This window comes from Penicillium pulvis (genome assembly GCF_028828015.1).
Source record: "Penicillium pulvis strain IBT 33274 chromosome Unknown scaffold_8_segment0_segment0, whole genome shotgun sequence".
Classification (NCBI taxonomy): domain Eukaryota; kingdom Fungi; phylum Ascomycota; class Eurotiomycetes; order Eurotiales; family Aspergillaceae; genus Penicillium; species Penicillium pulvis.
In genome coordinates, this window is record NW_026643080.1 from 183,635 (window position 1) to 202,821 (window position 19,187).

General features: G+C 49.5%; 9 protein-coding genes across 9 annotated transcripts; 6 read left to right on the forward strand and 3 right to left on the reverse strand.

Annotated features, from left to right (window-relative positions):
- Window positions 1-357: 357 nt before the first annotated feature.
- On the forward strand, window positions 358-1,604 carry N7503_009462 (NAD(P)H-quinone oxidoreductase; the record flags this gene model as incomplete). The annotated part of the gene is made up of 5 exons (XM_057069008.1): window positions 358-421; window positions 485-658; window positions 720-775; window positions 841-927; window positions 981-1,604. 5 exons carry the CDS (start codon window positions 358-360, stop codon window positions 1,602-1,604), a joined length of 1,005 nt encoding a protein of 334 aa, XP_056915619.1.
- Window positions 1,605-1,844: 240 nt separating this feature from the next.
- Window positions 1,845-3,975, reverse strand: N7503_009463 (putative C6 transcription factor; the record flags this gene model as incomplete). The annotated part of the gene is made up of 2 exons (XM_057069009.1): window positions 1,845-2,644; window positions 2,694-3,975. 2 exons carry the CDS (start codon window positions 3,973-3,975, stop codon window positions 1,845-1,847), a joined length of 2,082 nt encoding a protein of 693 aa, XP_056915620.1.
- A 710-nt stretch (window positions 3,976-4,685) lies between these two features.
- On the forward strand, window positions 4,686-5,449 carry N7503_009464 (lysozyme; the record flags this gene model as incomplete). Its single annotated transcript, XM_057069010.1, has 2 exons — window positions 4,686-4,850; window positions 4,913-5,449. 2 exons carry the CDS (start codon window positions 4,686-4,688, stop codon window positions 5,447-5,449), a joined length of 702 nt encoding a protein of 233 aa, XP_056915621.1.
- A 441-nt stretch (window positions 5,450-5,890) lies between these two features.
- N7503_009465 (putative guanine deaminase) lies at window positions 5,891-7,276 on the forward strand (the record flags this gene model as incomplete). Its single annotated transcript, XM_057069011.1, has 1 exon — window positions 5,891-7,276. One exon carries the CDS (start codon window positions 5,891-5,893, stop codon window positions 7,274-7,276), a length of 1,386 nt encoding a protein of 461 aa, XP_056915622.1.
- A 161-nt stretch (window positions 7,277-7,437) lies between these two features.
- On the reverse strand, window positions 7,438-10,225 carry optF (uncharacterized protein). The gene is made up of 6 exons (XM_057069012.1): window positions 10,114-10,225; window positions 9,700-9,885; window positions 8,306-9,633; window positions 8,039-8,253; window positions 7,701-7,970; window positions 7,438-7,646 (listed from the first exon to the last, which is right to left on the reverse strand). The coding sequence occupies exons 1-6, from the start codon at window positions 10,150-10,152 to the stop codon at window positions 7,447-7,449; spliced, it is 2,238 nt and encodes a 745-aa protein (XP_056915623.1). The 5' UTR covers window positions 10,153-10,225; the 3' UTR covers window positions 7,438-7,446.
- Window positions 10,226-10,802: 577 nt separating this feature from the next.
- Window positions 10,803-11,974, forward strand: N7503_009467 (FAD-dependent oxidoreductase; the record flags this gene model as incomplete). Its single annotated transcript, XM_057069013.1, has 3 exons — window positions 10,803-11,189; window positions 11,241-11,638; window positions 11,689-11,974. The coding sequence occupies 3 exons, from the start codon at window positions 10,803-10,805 to the stop codon at window positions 11,972-11,974; spliced, it is 1,071 nt and encodes a 356-aa protein (XP_056915624.1).
- Window positions 11,975-12,688: 714 nt separating this feature from the next.
- fos-1 (sensor histidine kinase/response regulator Fos-1/TcsA) lies at window positions 12,689-14,779 on the forward strand (the record flags this gene model as incomplete). Its single annotated transcript, XM_057069014.1, has 1 exon — window positions 12,689-14,779. The coding sequence occupies one exon, from the start codon at window positions 12,689-12,691 to the stop codon at window positions 14,777-14,779; it is 2,091 nt and encodes a 696-aa protein (XP_056915625.1).
- Window positions 14,780-16,376: 1,597 nt separating this feature from the next.
- N7503_009469 (uncharacterized protein) lies at window positions 16,377-16,720 on the reverse strand (the record flags this gene model as incomplete). Its single annotated transcript, XM_057069015.1, has 2 exons — window positions 16,377-16,447; window positions 16,510-16,720. The coding sequence occupies 2 exons, from the start codon at window positions 16,718-16,720 to the stop codon at window positions 16,377-16,379; spliced, it is 282 nt and encodes a 93-aa protein (XP_056915626.1).
- A 42-nt stretch (window positions 16,721-16,762) lies between these two features.
- On the forward strand, window positions 16,763-18,898 carry N7503_009470 (S53 family peptidase; the record flags this gene model as incomplete). The annotated part of the gene is made up of 5 exons (XM_057069016.1): window positions 16,763-16,971; window positions 17,026-17,289; window positions 17,342-17,559; window positions 17,609-17,729; window positions 17,782-18,898. The coding sequence occupies 5 exons, from the start codon at window positions 16,763-16,765 to the stop codon at window positions 18,896-18,898; spliced, it is 1,929 nt and encodes a 642-aa protein (XP_056915627.1).
- Between the last annotated feature and the right edge of the window lie 289 nt (window positions 18,899-19,187).

The window sequence follows — 19,187 nt, forward strand, 5'->3', positions numbered from 1 at the left end:
ATCTTATCAAATAACCGCTGTTCTTCCCGCATCACAAGTAAAAATTTCCATAATAGAGATTCAGTCACGGAGTGACGCACTTCCCCGCTCTGCCCCACAGCGGGCGATGAGCTTCCGCTACACAACGCTCCATGATAACGGATTCTTACACTCCGTCCGCATAACTGCGAAAGACCATCCGGTGGGATTCCTTTGACTGGGGAACGAAGTTTGAGCCGAATAGTTTGTATTCTTTCCTGATTGGATCCGCTTTGTATATAGTCTTCTAATCGCTGCCGTATATTCTTCTTTCCAGGCTTTCCAGGGCGCTTGGCATTCCGTCGACCACTAAGATACGAAATCCAATCAACCGCCAATATGAGAGCAGTATCGGTCAAAAATGGCAAGGGAGATGCAGATGCTATGTTCATTGATGCCAATGGTTCGTTCTTTAATAAGGCAAACAACACCTTTACTACCCAAGGGCATCGCTGACATTCCCCAGTTCCTGATCCGACCCTTGCAAATGAATCCATTCTCGTTCAAATTGAAGCCTTTGGGCTGAACAGAATGGATATCATGCAGAGAGAAGACCGATACCCTTACCCATTGCTTCCTGAGTCGGGTAAAATCATGGGTGTTGAGTTCAGTGGGATTGTTGAAAAGTGTGGCGAAGGATGTAAGGACCCGATACCAAGAAAAAATCTTGTATACCAGCCACTGACATACGTTCATGACAGGCACCGATAGATTCTCTCCGGGAGACAAAGTCTTCGGATTGGCATACGGTGGAGCGGTATGAACCAACAAATAACCTTGTGAGACTAGCAAGAGCAATCGCTGATATACATAATTCCACAGTACGCAGAAAAAATCGTAGTTTCAGAGAAGATGTTGATGCTATTACCTCCAAACCTCTCCTTTATAGAGGCAGCCGGCATCCCTGAGGTAGAGCACCCCGCTGGGCTTTGTGCGAGAATCTATACTAACGTTCTCTTCAGACATTTTTCACAGCGATTCAGGCAATATTTCTCGTTGGAAATCTCCAACCCGGCCAAACAGTCCTCATTCATGCAGGGGCGTCAGGAGTAGGCCAATCCGCAATTCAACTAGCCAGGCTAGGAGGGGCCTCAAAGATCTTCACTACAGCAGGGAGCGATGAAAAATGCAATTTATGCAAAACTCTCGGCGCACACTTCGCGACAAACTATAAATCCGGCGACGATTTCGCTCAACTGGTTGAAAAAGAGACCAACAGCCGTGGTGTAGATCTCATAGTGGATCTTGTGGGACGGAATTACTTCCACCAGAATATGAAGTCTGCGGCTATGGACTCTAGAATGGTACTTGTGGCTGCGCTGAGTGGAAGCAAGATCGATGATTTTGATCTTCGTGCTTTGCTGAACAAGCGAATTTGGCTGATGGCGACTACGCTGAGGACTCGCGATGCTGCATACCAAGGTCAAGTGCGAGATGTTTTTCTTGAGAAGGTCATGCCACACTTGAAGGATGGGGAGGTTCGAATAACTGTGGATCGAGTTTATTCATGGAAGGATGTCGCAGACGCTCATAAGCGACTGGAATCGAATGTGAATGCAGGGAAAATTATCTGCAGAGTGGAGTGAGCACAAGGCGATGGTGGTCATTTTAAGACATCCAAGGTTCAACAGCAATGTTTACATGTCTAATACTGGCGTCTTCTATATGCTTTCCTGGCATCACAATTGTGAACCAGAGTACTAAAGTCTATTGATCGTTGCATTGTCGCATGAGCCATGGCGGGTTGTCTTTTTCTTAAACTAATACATAAAATGGGAAGAAACCGAACCATAACTCCATCTGTCGATCTATCATGGAAGAATTGCTCAAAGGGTATAATAAGTCGCCATTTCTTCCTGGAACCAGTTGTAGGAGTAGAACAATTGTTCCGCCATGTGTGGGTCGATCATAGGCATAGCGCCGCTGGCATCGACTAACAGAACATCGTCCAGAACAGGAGCCAATGGAACAGGAGGCGCCGGCGGTGGCGCCAATGATATCGAGGATTGAGGTGGCATCAGCGGTTGTGTCTGTTGCTGCTGTTGTTGCTGGTGTTGCTGGTGTCTCTGCTGCTCTTCTAGTTGCTGCTGTTGATAGGCCATTTGGCTGAAAATCATTGTGCTTTGATGGCGGAACGTCTCAGCAAGTCGGTCAACACCCGGCCGTCGCTTGCCAAATTCCTCTAATAGCACGATGACCGCTTGGATCCCACGGCGCATCATCTGCTCATCGGGATTCCATGGCGTGGGCCGACATTCACGCAAACAGCGAGCATTCTGTTCGAGACACCACAAAATCGTTATACCCGCAAAATAAACTTGGCTGAGCGTTAACCAGATCCATTTCAGTTTGCCAACGGAGAAGCTGTCCCAGTAGGAGCGAATCACTTGGATGCTGGAATCGCCGCAGCTGACAATGCTGTTCACATCGGGGGTGGGGTTTCGTGGACTTGGGCGGTACATGAGAAGAAGGGTAGTATAATACAAGTAGTCGTAATAGGAGGTGGAATAAAGGAGTGCCGAAGGATATACTGGAGCTGACATGCGCCATTCATCCACTTCGCGGCGAAATTGACCTAGCGCTGCCCCAATCTCAGACGAGGAAGGCCTTGGAAGGCTGCTGTACACTGTGACGATCAGTATTGGAGCACATCAGGAGGTCAAGCAATTACTTACAGTATCGATAGATGCGCGAAAAGATCCGACGGAGACGAATCACCTGCAGTGGGATCGTCATCGGACTGGCACCTGGAGCTTCGGTCCCATCATCGTTAAGCTCCCGTGGGAGATTCACGCTGATATCGTCATCCGCGATCCCTAATGGGCGGCCAAGCGTGCTCGCAATGAGGCGGTCTAGGTTGTACAAACTCCAAAACGCGCGCTTGGCCATCTCTTCTTCCGCCACACTCTCGTAGGATCGCGCCTTGTGTAGACCGAGGCTAATAGCCAGTCGCATGGCAGCTCCAAGCACATGCCAGATACTTGGTCCTGACGTCGCAAACATGGTGTAGAGTGCCAGGCCCAGTAAAGCCCGCATGGCGGGAAGATCTTCATTCTGCAGGGCCGCAGGCAGGGTCTCCTGACTTGCATGGTAGAACTCAGCCGCCTCTGTTGGATCGGCAGACCCAATCAATAAGGAGATAGCGATGATAATATGGTAGGTGTTGTGTACTTCAGGTGACGGCACATCGCCGCTGTAGATGTGGCGCAAGTGATTCATAAACTCGGGTCGCGACATGAATGGATATTGGTAACCCATGCTGTCGAAATACTGCCCGGTAACCCGTGCAGCTTCTTCCAGTGACGATAACCGCAGCACGCGCGGGGCGGCAGAAGGTCGCGCCACTGAGGGTCGGCGATGCTCCAGCTGGTCGCGAAAGATCTCGCCCACATTGGGCAGCTCGGTACCCACGCCCGTTGATGATTCTGATCCGGGCGGCGCAGCGGTCGCCGATGAGCCCCCGCTGCCAGCTGGACTTGGTATCGATGCCGCCGAGCTGCGACCCCCGGTCGCGATCATGGCCGGCACCTGATACCACCAGTTTGGGTCGCCCTCACCATCCACCGGGGTGCCTGTGGCCAAATCGGTGACTGAGATACCCGACTTCCGGCGCACCACTTCCTCTAGCCATTGTACTCTTTTTTGTAGATTCTCCAGCTGATCTCGGGGCACGGAGGTGTTCGTGAGTTGTGGTCCGGGTGGGGGGATGGTGCATCGGACTCCGGCACGGGTGCAGGCGGAGCAATTGGGGTATCGGAAGTCGCATTTCTTCTTTCGTTTGCGACAGAAGTCGCAAGCCGTGGATACACGTTTGCTGCGCGAAGCTGGGGTCGAGGCGAGGGCAGAGATGGGGTCGGCAGTGGGCTGCGTGGGTTGCGACCAAGTCGGAGTAGGTCCCATCGACTCCAGCCGGAACTTGCCCAGCTGGTCACGAAAATCCTTGTTACCCGTGTTCATGACGGCTCACTCCGTCCATCTCAGCCACCCAGACACATGCAAGGGGTATAGAGGGGGGAAAGGTGGGGAAGGAAAGGGTTTGGAGTCAATCTCCGGGGAATTCAAACCTTTGCTCGCTTACGGGAAGCCGATTTGCCGATCCAAACTGATCGCTCCGTCATATAACCATGAATTATAAGCGATGTTACCTCGTGGCTAAGTTTAACTAGCTATACTTGATCTTGATTTCCTTCACGTCGAATACGAGTTGCGATCTGCAGCATCGCCTCGGAACGAACAAGGTTGCTTTCCCACCATGAAACAGTTAGATGATGAGCCAATACATGAGGTAGATATGCTCTTAAATGCATAATTCTAATGATATTGTATAATTAGATTTGAGCCAGGTCTACTTTCCGAACTTATGAGATTAGATCCTGCAGGGAGTGTTTCAGGGTCCGGGATAATTACATTGTCTTGCTCTAGTGCATCGATCGTCTAGAGAAATACTACACTCGGCAACGCATCGCTCGTATTTCACTTCCAGTCCTCGCCCCCCAATACCGAGCCCGAGTTTATTATTTGGGGATCCCATCAACTATGCTGATCCAATTGCGTTCCAGCATTGATCCATGCCTTCAAATCATGAGTGTTAAATAGCCCGACACGCTCCCATACCAATGTCTTCAACGAAACAATTGCAGGCGCCACTTGAACATCAAATCTCCACAATGAAGACTTCACTTTTCTCTCTTCTTATTGCAGCAGGGGCTGCACATGCCACACCACTGGAGCCCCGTGCAAACGGTGTCCAGGGCTTCGACATCTCTAGCTACCAGGGATCCGTGGACTTTTCCGCAGCCTACGCAGCTGGTGCTCGGTTCGTCATAATTAAGGTGAGACAAAACCTCTGGATTAAACTGTCACATTGTCTACTCGACACACTGACCAATTTTAGGCCACCGAGGGTACCACCTACATTGATTCATCGTTCTCAAGCCACTACACAGGTGCAACCAACGCGGGCTTGATCCGTGGTGGCTACCACTTCGCCCATCCTGACAGCAGCTCCGGCGCAACTCAGGCCAACTATTTCTTGGCCCATGGAGGAGGCTGGTCTGCTGATGGCCGAAGCCTTCCCGGCATGGTGGACCTTGAATATAACCCGTCTGGCTCTACCTGTTATGGTTTGAGCACCACTGCAATGGTCTCTTGGATCAAGGATTTTGGGGAGACATACCAGAGTAGCACTGGTAGATACCCCATGATCTACACCACTGCCGATTGGTGGAATACCTGCACTGGGGATAGCACTGCGTTCGGTGATGATTATCCGTTGGTGCTGGCTCAATACAGCAGCTCTATCAGCAGTGTTCCTTCGGGGTGGCTTTACCAGAGCATTTGGCAGAATGCGGATTCTTATACCTATGGAGGCGATTCAGACTTGTGGAATGGTAGCGAGGGATCTTTACAGACTTTCGCGACTGGGGCGTGAATCAACATCAAGTTTATTAAGGGAAGGAGTTGGATATGAAGAACCAGTGCATTTGAAAGGGCGAATTCCACTGTCCATCAATCCTTTAGTATTAAATATCTGGTCAATCTAAAGCTGATACAGATCCCCGGTCAAAAGTATCATCCTCGATTAGGCTTCATTGGGCGATGATAGCCATATACAAAGCCATATATCCTCGCCTTTCTGAAGACAGTGCGCCAGTCAATGGACTTTCATAATCTATGTGGATATCCTCTCTCATGGTATCTTCCTCAAATTAGGATCAATTGTTAGGCCACTAAACTCTTTGCAAAAATTAGAAACAGGCCTAACATCATCACTTACTATTGGTCGTGACGCAGACCCCTCATTATGATAAGATAACAGCCACGCCCACAACTTCACGACTTCACTTCTCTATCCTTTCCTAATCATTCACCGATGGATAAACTCGCCAAAAGTTCGCCCACCTTAGGGCTCCCAATAGCATTCCATGGCACAGTGATTCATTCCCGAAGTCTAAGTGACCTTGAAACGCTCGAGAATTGCTTCCTGTTAGTAGACAAGACCGGCAAGATCCAGGCACTACAAGCAGAAGTCGACCCCAATGAAGTCAACGCGATCATTTCAGACCTGGGATACGCACCAGATGTGTTCCCTGTCAAGTATTTGCAACGCGGTCAATTCCTATGTCCCGGATTCGTGGACACCCACAACCACGCGCCGCAGTGGGCCCAACGCGGGGTTGGTCGTGGAAAGACACTATTGGACTGGTTGAATGATGTCACATTTGCCCATGAGGCCAAATTTGAGGATCCAGCTTATGCTAAGCGCATGTACTCTTCCTGTGTGTCGGGTTTCCTGCGACAGGGCGTCACGACGGCATCTTACTATGGATCTTTGCACGGGAAAGCAACACAGATCCTGGCTGATATCTGCCTGGAGAAGGGACAACGTGCTTTAGTTGGGAAGTGCAATATGAATCGTAACTCGCCTGACTGGTATAAAGATCCATCGGTCGAAGATTCACTGTACCAAACTCGGGCGTTGATTCAGCATATTCAGAACATCGATCCGGATAGCAAACTCGTGCGCCCGATCATTACTCCTCGATTTGCTATTTCCTGCGAACCAGAGCTTCTCAGTGGTCTTGGAGTGATCGCCAAAGAGAACCCCGATATACCGATTCAAACGCATTTCAACGAAGCTAAAGGAGAAATGCTCTTCACGAAGGAGCTATTCCCCGAATTCCGCACTGAGACAGAACTTTACAAGTCCTACGGGTTATTGAACGACCGCTCAATTCTCGCACATTGCATCTACTTGGAAGAAGAGGAAATAGAAGCGCTCTGCGATCTGCGTTGTGGTGTGGCACATTGTCCCATTTCGAACACGACCATGGACTATTTTATGGTAGCACCTATACGCGAGTATCTACGACGGGGTATCAAAGTTGGACTGGGAACGGATAGTGGAGGTGGCCACTCTTCATCTATGCTGGAGATCATGAGACAGGCATTTGTCGTTTCGATCGCCCGACAAGACGCTACCCAAGGGCAGGACCCTGCACTGACCTTGTTTGAAGGATTCTTCCTGGCGACACTAGGTGGGGCCCAGGTTTGTGGCTTAGATGATAAGATTGGAAATTTTGCAATTGGCAAAGAATTTGATGCCCTTGAAGTGCATTGTGATGGGGGGAATCTTGGAGTGATGACTCCCGTTGAAGACGATGATCCGGTCTCTGTTATTTTTGAAAAGTGGATAATGACTGGAGATGACAGGAATATTGCAAAAGTCTTTGTATGCGGGCGCTCAGTGAAAATATAGCGGATATCTTCATGAGTTTCTCTTTCAATAAGGCTGACATTAGATAAGAATATAATATGTACGCGCTGAATTTCTTTCTAGACATGTGAGGAATGATAATTGGCCCAGAAACTAATGGACGCAAAACACGTCAACCCAAACGCCATTTCTAAAGTCAAGACGCCCAATGATCAACTCCATGAGCCCTTTGGCGGGCCAAAATAGCCTCTGTCAGGAAGAGATTTGTATGGTGTACCTTTACCATCGGCAGTATTAGAGTATACAGTGTTACCCCACCAGCTCAGCGAACCAGCCGGGAGGGTGATGCAGAAAAATATGATCACGGTAGATACAGCGACACCACAATCAAGCGCGGCAGACAAGATGTAATCTAAAAGCAGTCAGCATGACACAACGCAAATGCAGAGAAAGATAGACAACGAACTGTACTTAGACCACCAGGCGGGTTTGCGGCGTTTCAAGAACCCATTGAATATGAGATTGATAACCCACCACGAGGAGAAACTGACACCTGTGGCTGGAGGGACTAGGCTCATTCCACCAAACGCCACTGGCCAGGATATGTAGTTCACAGCTTCCCAGCGGCGGCCAAGGAGATAAGTGATGACTACCACGACCGGGCCCACGAGGAAGAACCAGAGTAGATTGCTGTACGTCTGGCCGGGAGAAAACAATCGACCCGGGCCAACAGCACCTGATGAATAGTCAGCATATACCCTAGTATAGTAAGATGGGCAGATGAGATAGGAGGAATGATATTACCCCAGATGAGAGAGGAAGAGTAAGTCACCCGTCCATGGGGACATGTGAAGTTACCCTCAGCATCGGATGTACAAACCCCGTCAATGCGGGTGATCATGAACACGGTCACACCACACTGGACAATAGCTCCAACTAAAGTGGCAAGTCCCTGCGCCAAGAAGAGCATGCGTGGGGCAACATGTAGGTAATGTGCAAGTTTCATATCCGCGACAAATCTAAGATGGGTTAACTGAATTGTGACATAACTGGGGGGTAGGAGGGACATACTCGAGTCCTTGTTGAATGGCAACGTAGCCATAGAACTTAAACACCATGTTGGCTACCGGTCGCCCAAGGAAAGCATAGCCTCCAATGAACTCCGTGATCAGATTCAACTGATTGCTGCTGATGTTCGTCAAAGCCTTGATGATACCCACAGGGATAATGTAGAACACTGGTAGCAAAAAAGCCACCAAAACAGCCCAGACTGGCAAGCCAGTATGCCACACCTCGTTTGTCACAATACTGAGCACAAACATGAGGATTGTGACTGCAGCAAACCACCACCAAGGAACTGGGCGATACGTAGACATCAGCCGCGCGTGGATATCGCGCTTGCCCATACCCTTCCACTGCCTCCACAGATCCTTGCCATGGTAAAGTCCAATGTGGAAGAAAATCCCAGTCAAGTTGGCGAACGCAACTCCAAATGTCATCGCATACCCAGCTGGCAAAAACATGGGGGAGTAGTCCCGGTAGGCAGTTTGATTCACCGTTCCGTCCTTCTCCATAATGCGCGACGTCTGGTAGTCTTGGGCGGTATTGTCAAAGGTGTTTGAGTTGAGTAGAGGCAAATAGGCGGAGTACCATGTGTTGGTGTAGTAGAGGATCGGGCAGATCAGCCAAAAGAAGAGGGCAAAAGACCCCATTACATTCAGCCCCGCCCAGAAAGGCACCAGGAGAGGGCTTTGGTTGGCATAGACTATCTGTGCCCAGTCGAACGTCAGAATAGACATGCCCAGGCCTGTCGTTTGACCAAATAACTGGTTGATTACCACATTAGACGGCACTATCCAGCAGATGAAACTGAAGGTACTAAGGCCGGTAAATAAATAACCAGGCGCAAAGTACCAGATGGCTCCACCAATGAAGACGAAGAGAAAAAATCTTAATCTTGTGATGCGCCACCCGTCCGCAATCTTGTTCTCTCTGGAATGGAGAGTCGTGAGAAGTGCGGCATTGGATAGCACTTGCGGCCACAGCATCGAAGCCGGCGTGACGAGCCAAAGGGTTGCCATGCCCGCAAGGCCAAACCCAAAAAGTTGCGTGGTGATGCACAGCAGCACCTCAAAGCCCCCATTAGACGGCATGTCATAAAACTTGACCATTGCTTCAATGACCTGCGTCGCCTGGGCAGAGCCAATGGAGACATTGGCCATGATGGTGATCAGACCATGCTCCTTAATGTTGAACTGGCGGTCGGGATTCAGCACCCCGAGTGGCATCCATTTAGCCCAGGCACATCCCAATGGGAACGCCAGTAATTGGGCTACCAGCGCGCTGATTGTAACGCTCGGCTGCCGCAAGCTGAAGAACTGGTTCAACCCGCTTCCCACCTGTATCTAGTTAGCAACACATTCTGTGGAGGAGTAGGTCTGATTTCATCAATGCTAGTGGCTCACAATAGTGAAAAGTATACCGATCGTCCACATTCGAACTGTATTCACCGGCAGGGACAGGTCATCCGTCGGCTGGATGACTGCCCGCACCTCAGGGAAGGGTGAATCATCGGCATCATACGGGAGGATTTTCTCGGCATCGCGATCGCGTAGGATGGATATTTCATCTTCAGCGTCCGCAGGGGAGCCCTAGTAGCACATCTTGTTAATTATAACATCTCCTGGCATATAGATCGACCCCTAGAGATGCAGGTGGCAGGTACGGTCCGGGCCACTAGAGGCGCCTGAAACCAAAGCTCGTGGAGACGGGGCCAAATGACCACGAGGCGCGCCCCGGCATTGGCAGGTCTCGATCCTAGTGGGGAAGGACGATCCATAGGAGAAATTCAATATGCAAGGGAATCCATTATAACCCACCTGGGACCACGAATGTCGCCGACATTTCTCCCCCTCCATCTTGGGACCCGGGAAGCTCCGGCCGAAGCGGCCCCAATCAAGAATCAGGATGGGAGGTCCAGAAGCCAATCAGGAACTAGTCGCGAAAGTGAGCAAACGAGCTGGAAGATAGAAAGGGCCGTGCTATAGGCTGCACGAATTTGAATTTGGGAAGTGATCGGAAGGATGCGCCTCCCGATCGGACAGGGATGATAAAAGGGAAAATTGAGAAATTGGAGACCTCTGAGTCACGGCGTCATTGGCCCACTATAGCTTAGCAAAACAATTATATAAACGAACCCAGATGCGATATTGATACGAAGAAACAGTAATAACCTTATTTTCCTATACGAGACCACTTCTTTTCCACCTAAACAATCTTATTGACGACAATTAAACATTCCAGAGCTTGTCGGAATGACCCGCCATTACTACTGCATCCACTCCACTCTTCGGCTCGGAGCGCCTTGGAAAACGGGATTCCAACGGCCCCCTCCATGAGAAAAATTTGGAATATGAGGAGAGTTAATTCGGGGCAGATTCGCTGTTCACTTGATGAACTCAAAAGCCCTCGGAATGTCTACGCCTTGATGTGTATCTTCATCTGATCTAGCGCGTGTGTTCCGTATATAACTAGGCCAATCTACGTCCACTATCAATCACTCCTCAGCATGTCTCCGCTTCTCATGGAGCAGTACGATAACGATGCGATGCAAATGCCTTTTGCACAGCGACCTATTGTCGTTTTAGGTGCAGGCATTATCGGATGTGCAACCGCCCGCCAACTACTCCAAAGTGGCTTCCCCGTGGTAGTGGTGGCCGAATATCTGCCCGGAGATCAAGATATTACCTATGCATCTGCGTGGGCGGGCGCCGCCTGGCACGCTGCTGGTGGGATCAACCCCGAGCAGCGTTATCTTCAAGCAGTGACCCATCGAGTCTTGCTCAAAATGGCTCAGAACCCGGAATCTGGTGTCAGTATTGTCAAAGCACGGGAATATTTGGAACAAAAACCGGCTCCTGATTCGGCGATCTGGGGAAGAACTGTCACCGCTAAGGTACTAATTCTTGTCAATTTCTGCTCATCCTCCACTGACTAGTATGCGTAGTTTCGGGAGATGAGCCGCGATGAATTCCCGGACAATTTCTATTGCGCTTGGTCCTATGAGACTCTGGTCACGGACCCCACACGACATATGCCATATCTTGGCAAGCAAGTCACGGAATTGGGAGGAGCTTTTGTTCGCCAGCGAGTCCAGTCCCTCCAGGAGCTGTACGACATGTTCCCAGAATCGAGGATCTTCATCAATGCCAGCGGGCTCGGCAGTCTGACCCTCACGGATGTTCTGGATGATCGCTGCTTCCCTGAAAGAGGACAGACCGTGTTTCTTCGAACGGACAAATGCAGTACCATGTACTTCCGCAATGGTCAGGAATATACCTATGTCATTCCACGACCTTTATCGCACGGAGTCGTCCTGGGAGGCGTGAAGCAACAAGATAACCTGTAGGAGTTCTGCCCCTGTGCTTATCCATCATTCACTGACTAAGTTCAAGGTCTCCAGAAGTGGATCTCGATATCGCGCGAGATGAGATCACACGTGCACATCGGCTCGCTCCCGACGTTGTGCCGGAACAACCGGCAGATGAGGATATTAGCCATATTATTGGAATTCGACCCTCCCGGCGAGGTGGATTTCGTCTTGACTCGGAAAAACACGGCGATCGAAACGTGATTTCAGCCTATGGCTTTGGTGGTGGGGGATACGCCTTCTCGTATGGCATTGCAGATGCGGTGGGAAAGATGGTTGAAAACGTCGAGCGTGAGAATGTGATTGTGTAGGCCTCACGTGGTTCAGTCTCCATAAACTTGAGATTTCTTTTTTTATTTAAATTATTTAAAAAAATTTTGGCCATTTAATTACGGATTTCTTATCTTTTTAGAAGTCTCTACTAATGTTTCCAAGGCTTTTTTTTCTTCGTTAGCAGTGAATCCATGGATCTCGTGATCCAGCCCTGAAGGTGGAGAGAACGTCATTTCCAGGGTGTTGATGATCACCCTACATGAAGATCCTGGAACCAAGATCGACCGGCATGGAAAGACCCTGAATGAAATTTTCATTTTGATTTGCCAACGACTCATGTTTCGTGTTCTAGAATTTGCCACCGTGTGCGACACCTACGTACGTGGAGTGTACATGAATCGCGTCGCACCCTGAAACCGGGTTAGCGGCTCTGCTTCCCCCGCCGGCGAAATTTGCCGTCCAGTAGAAGAATCGCCGTCGGCTGGCTTCGCCGCTTGTTTCGACGACTCTTCCAGGTTTTCAACCTGTTCACGCTACTGACTTTCTTGACATCCTTGACTTTCTGATCTTTCTGATCTTTCTAATCTTTCTGATCATTTCTGATCCTTCATCCTTCCACTTCATCTGTCCCCACGAGTTCTTCACTCCTTTCTCGGCTTTCTTCATTGTTGCACCCAGGTGCTTCAAGTGAATGAATCCTTCACCTCGTTGACTTTCTCCTGCCCCGGCGGCAGGGAAGTTGAAAAGCCACGATGGTTTTGGACCAGCAGATGCTCCACCTGAACCTTGACGATCGCCGGCCCGTCAACTACGCGATGGTTATAACCCCGCCCGCCGAGCGCGATTTAAATAACATGCAGAGCAATGATTCTCAAAGCAACCTAAAGAAAACGGACAATGACGACCGCTGGGCGCAGATTTTCCGATACACTCCGACCCCGACGGTGATTTTAGATGGTTCTTTTCGGGTGGTGGGGACTTCAGAAAGCCACCAGACCCGGTTCAAGCATACCCGAGCACATTTGATAGGAACAAGCATCTACGAAATGGCACCGGCAGAGGTCCCGGTACCTGATATGGCATCTATGAGTGGTGCTTTGGGCGCCGCGATCGCGACAAAAGAAGCCAAAGTGATCGATCATGTTTGTGTTCCGGACAGCGACTTTGATTACTCGTTGAGAGTCACGCCGATTTTTGACCATGAGTTATTAATCAACGTGCTCCTGGAGGCACAACAGGGTCAGAAACGGGAGCAACGCGCAACCAAAATGAGAGAACAGACTTACCTGAATGAGACCTACAAAACCTTAATCGACACTGTGAAGGATTATGCAATTTTCATGCTGGACACGCGGGGTCATATTGCCACGTGGAATGCTGGAGCCTCCATCCTCAAAGGCTACACTACCCAGGAAGCGATTGGAAAGCACTTTTCCATGTTCTACGGACTAGATGACCGTCAAGCCGACAAGCCCGCACGGGAACTGGAGGTATGTCTGCGCGAGGGCAAGGTGGAAGACGAAGGCTGGCGTTACCGGAAAGATGGAGGACGTTTCTGGGCCAACGTTATGATCACCCCCATCTATCAATTCGGCCGACATATTGGATTCGTGAAGGTGACACGAGACCTGACGGAGCGCAAAGCTGCCGAAGCGCGTCTAATTGATGCATTTGAGGAGTCATCCAAGATGAAGACCGATTTCTTGGCAAACATGTCACATGAGCTGCGTACTCCGATGAATGGCATGTTTTTGGCCTTGACTATGCTCATGAGGACTCCGTTGGCCGAAGATCAGATGGAGTTTGCGACTATTTTGGAGGACTCAACCGGCTTGCTTCTGCAAGTCATAAATGATGTCCTGGATTATTCGAAGCTATCCGCTGGATCCTTCTCTCTTGTCACCGATACTCTGGATGTCCCCAGTGTGGTCAATGCAGTGGCCCGGAATTGCGAGCCATCGGTGAAATCCGGCGTCACATTGAAGGTCTCAATTCCTTCCGACTTTCCCCAAAGTATGCAAGGAGACCCGCTGCGTTTCCGCCAGATTCTTCAAAACTTAGTCGGCAATGCCGTCAAATTCACCGAAAAGGGCTATATTCAAATTAATGCATCTTACGCAAAAGATCCAGTCGATCCTCGATTCTACAAGATCTCGGTTCAAGTGGTGGATTCTGGAATTGGTATTCCAGAGGATGCGACAAACACTCTTTTCACCCCCTTCACTCGATTTGCAGACTCGGCTGTCAAGCGATACCAAGGAACTGGGCTAGGATTGTCTATTTCTAAAAGCCTAGCTGAGCTCATGAACGGCGCGATCGGCTTTCACCCAAATCCGAATGGCCCTGGCAGTGTGTTTTGGATATCTGCAAAGATGGGCCACATCGATTCGCCGATTCCTAAGCTGAGAGGCTTGACGTCGACGGTGAAGCCATTCGTATATGATCCGACCGAACAACTCCGAACTATCGCACCGCAGAAGCAAATTCTACTTGTGGAAGACAACAAGGTCAATCAAACTATCATGCTCAAATTGTTATCCACGCTGGGCTTCGAACGTGTGGATGCAGCTTGGGATGGCGCTGAGGCTGTCCGCAAGGTGAAGCAAAAGCCCCTCGCTTATAACGTCATTCTGATGGACATCAATATGCCTGTTATGGATGGCTTGGTAGCTACGGAGCAGATTCGCCAAATGATGATTGATGTTCCGATTATTGCACTCACGGGGAATGCTCTCAAGGGGGACGCTGAAACGTATCTCTCAAAGGGCATGAATGATTACCTTGCAAAGCCGCTTCATAGGCAACAGTTGGTGGACATGCTCTGGAAATGGTGTGGATCTTAACCTGGTTCACCTAAGCTGGCGTCGAAATGTCAGATTTATAAAACACGTGTGATTGAGGCCCCTGGTGCCGATCCCACTGACCCCAAGCTCAACGCCCCTGGCGCTCAGAACTCATTTATTGGAGCCAACTTGAGCAAGCATCGTCACTGCAATTATTTTTACAAGTTTACGTTGCAAAAATTTGTTGCAAGCATGCCAGGTTTTCCACCCAACTTTTCCTCCCTTGAACCCTCTTAGCTGTTGGTCCGAGCTCCCTAACTCCATTGACATGCATGCGACTAATGCATGATCGAAACCACCTGGGCACCTTCTGGTCTCATTCCTCCACCTGACAAGAGTTTAATACTTGTTACGGAAGGTGTCTACGGCATATTCACAGCAATGCGGGCATTGCTTTCCATGACGGCTGTCATCGGGATTGTGCACTTCCAGTGCATTCCTTTGTATTGCCCGGACTCTTTTTGGAAAGTCCATTCAACCTCGCCCTGTATCTGGACCTATAATATGATTGCCTGGTCATTTTAGCCTTACTATGGCATGGGAATTCAATTCCCACTGGAAGAAAACTAGAAGCTAGTCTTATGGAACCGTGTCTAGATTCGATTTTTACTCCAGGAAATAGAGATATGACATCATGTTATTCCAAAGGTTTGCGTGGAATGATCGTAGAAATTCCCCAACTTTCTCTTCCGCCAAATACAGTAACAACCCCCGGTGACCTTCAAGAATTGTTAATCTTCAGTCTTTCTCCTGATGTTTTTCGTGTTGGTGCGGGGAAGGTTACTCAGGGGGATATCAGGATCGTCATTGAAAGATGCTTATTGGCCAAATTGAACGGCACCTGAACCCTAAGATAAGGAACTCATTGTCGCATTCCTATTAGGACATAGTAGAACCCCACTTCGCCTACCAAGTGGAGTTAGAAAGCCAGTATATTGACTTCTCTGGTTTTTGTTTTCCACGGATCTTCCGAGGCTTCTTTTAGCGCACTATTTATCATTTTCATGCTTCACATGGCATTGTTGGCTCCCGAGGTTAACTGCCACTGCAATGAGCTGTAGAATATTGTAATTTGGACTGTTTAACTATGTCTATTGGCAATGGCATCGATGCTGCAAGGTCGCGTGGACAATCACGCAGTGGGTGATATCGCCAGATGATCTGCAGTAGTGTTCGATAAGTTTGAACCCACCTATCCTGACCGTTTACGACTTCGCAACACGCAGACTCGACAAGCAAAATACCTTCAACACGCAATTTCCTTGTGTATATAGATCGCCTGCATCTATGGTACGTCAATGATAATGTTCCCCCTAACGTGACGTGTTTTAATTACTACGCACTAAGCTTTGCCAGCTATAGAATGTGACATTTTGGTTGGCGGAAAATGTGGCAGAATACTGTGGGGTGAAGGTGATTATAAACTCATGAAACACCACTAAATCAACCCCGCTATCTTAACTTGCCAGGGGTGTCATTATACAACACTCAAATGCACCCTCACATGGCATCGGGTGTGACATTGACTACCTGGATGTTATATATGAAATGGGAAAGGTTCAAAGCATCATGATAATTTGCACGAATTGATGAAAGGTTAGACGTAAGTGATCAGCGACCACTCATCCCGCTTCTCCTCTCGCGAGGCCCAAGCGATGCTAGATCTACCTGAACTATTTCCTACTCAAACCTCCTCCAAACCCACCGAATTAGCTTCCTTTGGAACAAACCCCCCATTTCAGGCCCACACTCCACGACGATCGTAGTTCCACCGCAAGTAATCCCGACATTAGTTCTGCTTTGTAGATCACTCAAAGCACTGTCATTGGGTTCCTCCTGAGACGGGTTGGGAAGGATTCGAGCTAGCATGGAGCTCTTTTGGACTAGCGGGGCCCTGCAGGACGGTATAAAGCCGGGGGTGTCCAGGCCCATATGCTCCATCGTGTATAGAGTGAGACCTTGTCGACTCTACTCAATTACATTATGAAGTCATCCATTCTGTTCCTGGGAGCCACCGCAGTCGGTGCCTTGGCTGTCCCTGCGCCCTATGGCCATGCTGTGCATGAGCGACGGGACTTCATTCCAACATCCTGGACTGAGGAGAGACGCCTGGATGCGTCAACCTTGCTTCCTGTTCGAATCGGATTGACCCAGTCAAACCTGAACTATGGAAATGAGCTTTTGATGGAGATGTATGTGTATTACATTGGATTCGCCATGATAATGAACTGACAACCACCCGCTAGGTCGGACCCATCCTCAAGTCGCTATGGAAAGCACATGTCGGCACCCGAGGTGCACGATTTGTTTGCGCCCAGTGACGAGAGCGTCGATTCCGTCCGTTCATGGCTGGAGTCATTCGGCATTGCCAAGGACCGAATCTCACAATCTGTGAATAAACAATGGATTCAATTTGATACTGGTACCGATGAACTCGAGAAGTTGCTACACACCGAGTACTATATTTACTCTCATGCTGACACGGGCCGGTCACACGTGGCTTGTCGCGAGTAAGATGAAGCCTATACACATATGGACTGACAGGATGCTAACTCAGTCTAGGTATCATGTTCCCCACTCGGTGCGTGATCATATCGATTACATCACTCCCGGTATCACCCTGCGCGAGGTGACAAGCGTTGGGAAAGCCAGTAACAAGATTCAAAGGCGTTCGAACGGCCTGCTGCCAATCCTGGAACCTATCCTAATGCCGATCGAGGAGATCCTGAACAATGTCTTGCAATTCTGCGATCTTGCTGTCACGCCTCAGTGTATCAAGGGTACGACATCCAAGCCGGCATTGTCCTTATGAATTACTGACAAAGGCAGAAATGTACAACATCACCGCCGGAACAACAGCTACAAAGGGAAATGAATTAGGTATCTTCGAAGGTGTTGGTGATGTCTACGCTCAGGAGGATCTGAACCTGTTCTTCGCCACTCTGGCCAGGTGTGTCCAATATTTCAAAATTTGAGTCCCGATGCTAATGGAGTCATCTCAGTGATATCCCAAGTGGGACTCATCCAATATTGAAAGCAGTCGACGGAGCCAAGGCACCAACCTCGTTGCTGAACGCAGGCGCTGAATCCGACCTTGACTTCCAAATCTCTTACCCACTCATCTGGCCGCAGAACTCCATTCTCTTCCAGTCAGACGACATGGTCTATGAAGACAACTACACATTCACCGGTTTCCTCAACACATTCCTGGATGCTATTGATGGCTCATACTGCGACGAAATCTCCCCACTGGATCCCTCTTATCCCGATCCCCAAGAAGGTGGCTACAAGGGATCCCTGCAATGCGGCGTCTACGACCCACCAAATGTCCTCTCAATCTCATACGGAATGTCAGAAGCTGACTTGCCCATCTTGTACCAACGACGCCAGTGCAACGAGATCATGAAGCTCGGCATGCAAGGCGTCTCCGTCATAGTTGCATCTGGTGACTCGGGCGTAGCAGGACGCGATGGCGACCCTACACCAAGCAACTGCTTAGGTGAATCAGGCAAGGTCTTCGCTCCTGACTTCCCAGCGACTTGTCCCTACATGACCGCAGTTGGAGCGACCTATCTTCCTCCCGGGGCGAAGATTCAGGACCACGGGGAGGTTGCAGTGACTCGCTTCCCATCTGGTGGTGGCTTCAGTAACATCTACCAGCGACCTAGCTGGCAGGCTCAGGCTGTGACGGACTATTTCTCCAAGGCTAAGCCGGATTACCCATATTACGAGAGCGTTAATAACAACAGCTTCGGTGCTAATGGTGGTATCTACAACCGAATTGGTCGTGGGTACCCCGACGTCTCCGCCGTAGGTGACAATGTTATCATTTACAACAAAGGCCTGCCTACCTCGATTGGTGGCACATCTGCTTCAGCACCTGTCTTCGCCTCGATTCTTACTCGGATCAATGAGGAGAGATTGGCTGCAGGAAAGTCCACTGTCGGATTCGTGAATCCCACTCTCTATGCCAACCCGGGTGCCTTTTTCGATGTCACCACGGGTAATAACTCTGGGTGCGGTACTGCTGGCTTCTATGCTGCCGAGGGCTGGGATCCCGTGACGGGACTAGGTTCTCCTAACTACCCGGCGCTGTTGAAGGTGTTCATGGATCAGTGAAATGTTTGGTTGTAGACCTTGGGGATGCCAAATTGATACTAGGATATGAACATGAGACTGCTCCAATGTGAGCTGTATATAGTACTTCTTAATCCATCCAATGACCACGTCTTTGTCATGATTAGACTGGTCCATATATCAAGAACGGAGGTGTCAGAGTGAACAATTTCCTGAAGTAGATTGGCTCATAATGCCCAGGAACAGTGAGGACTACGGATCAACCATCGCTGTGTTGATCTCGCCCAATATGCGGAAACTTAATCATCCGGTCCGCCAAAACATCAGACTT

Excerpts from the sequence above, each read along its gene's own strand:
- optF (XM_057069012.1), bottom strand. The coding sequence starts at position 10,152 with ATGGAGGGGGAGAAATGTCGGCGACATTCGTGGTCCCAG. Across the intron at positions 9,886-10,113 it reads GGCGACATTCGTGGTCCCAG|GGCTCCCCTGCGGACGCTGA; the intron begins GTGGGTTATAAT and ends ATGTGCTACTAG. Across the intron at positions 7,647-7,700 it reads CGCCTGGTGGTCTAAGTACA|ATTACATCTTGTCTGCCGCG; the intron begins GTTCGTTGTCTA and ends GACTGCTTTTAG.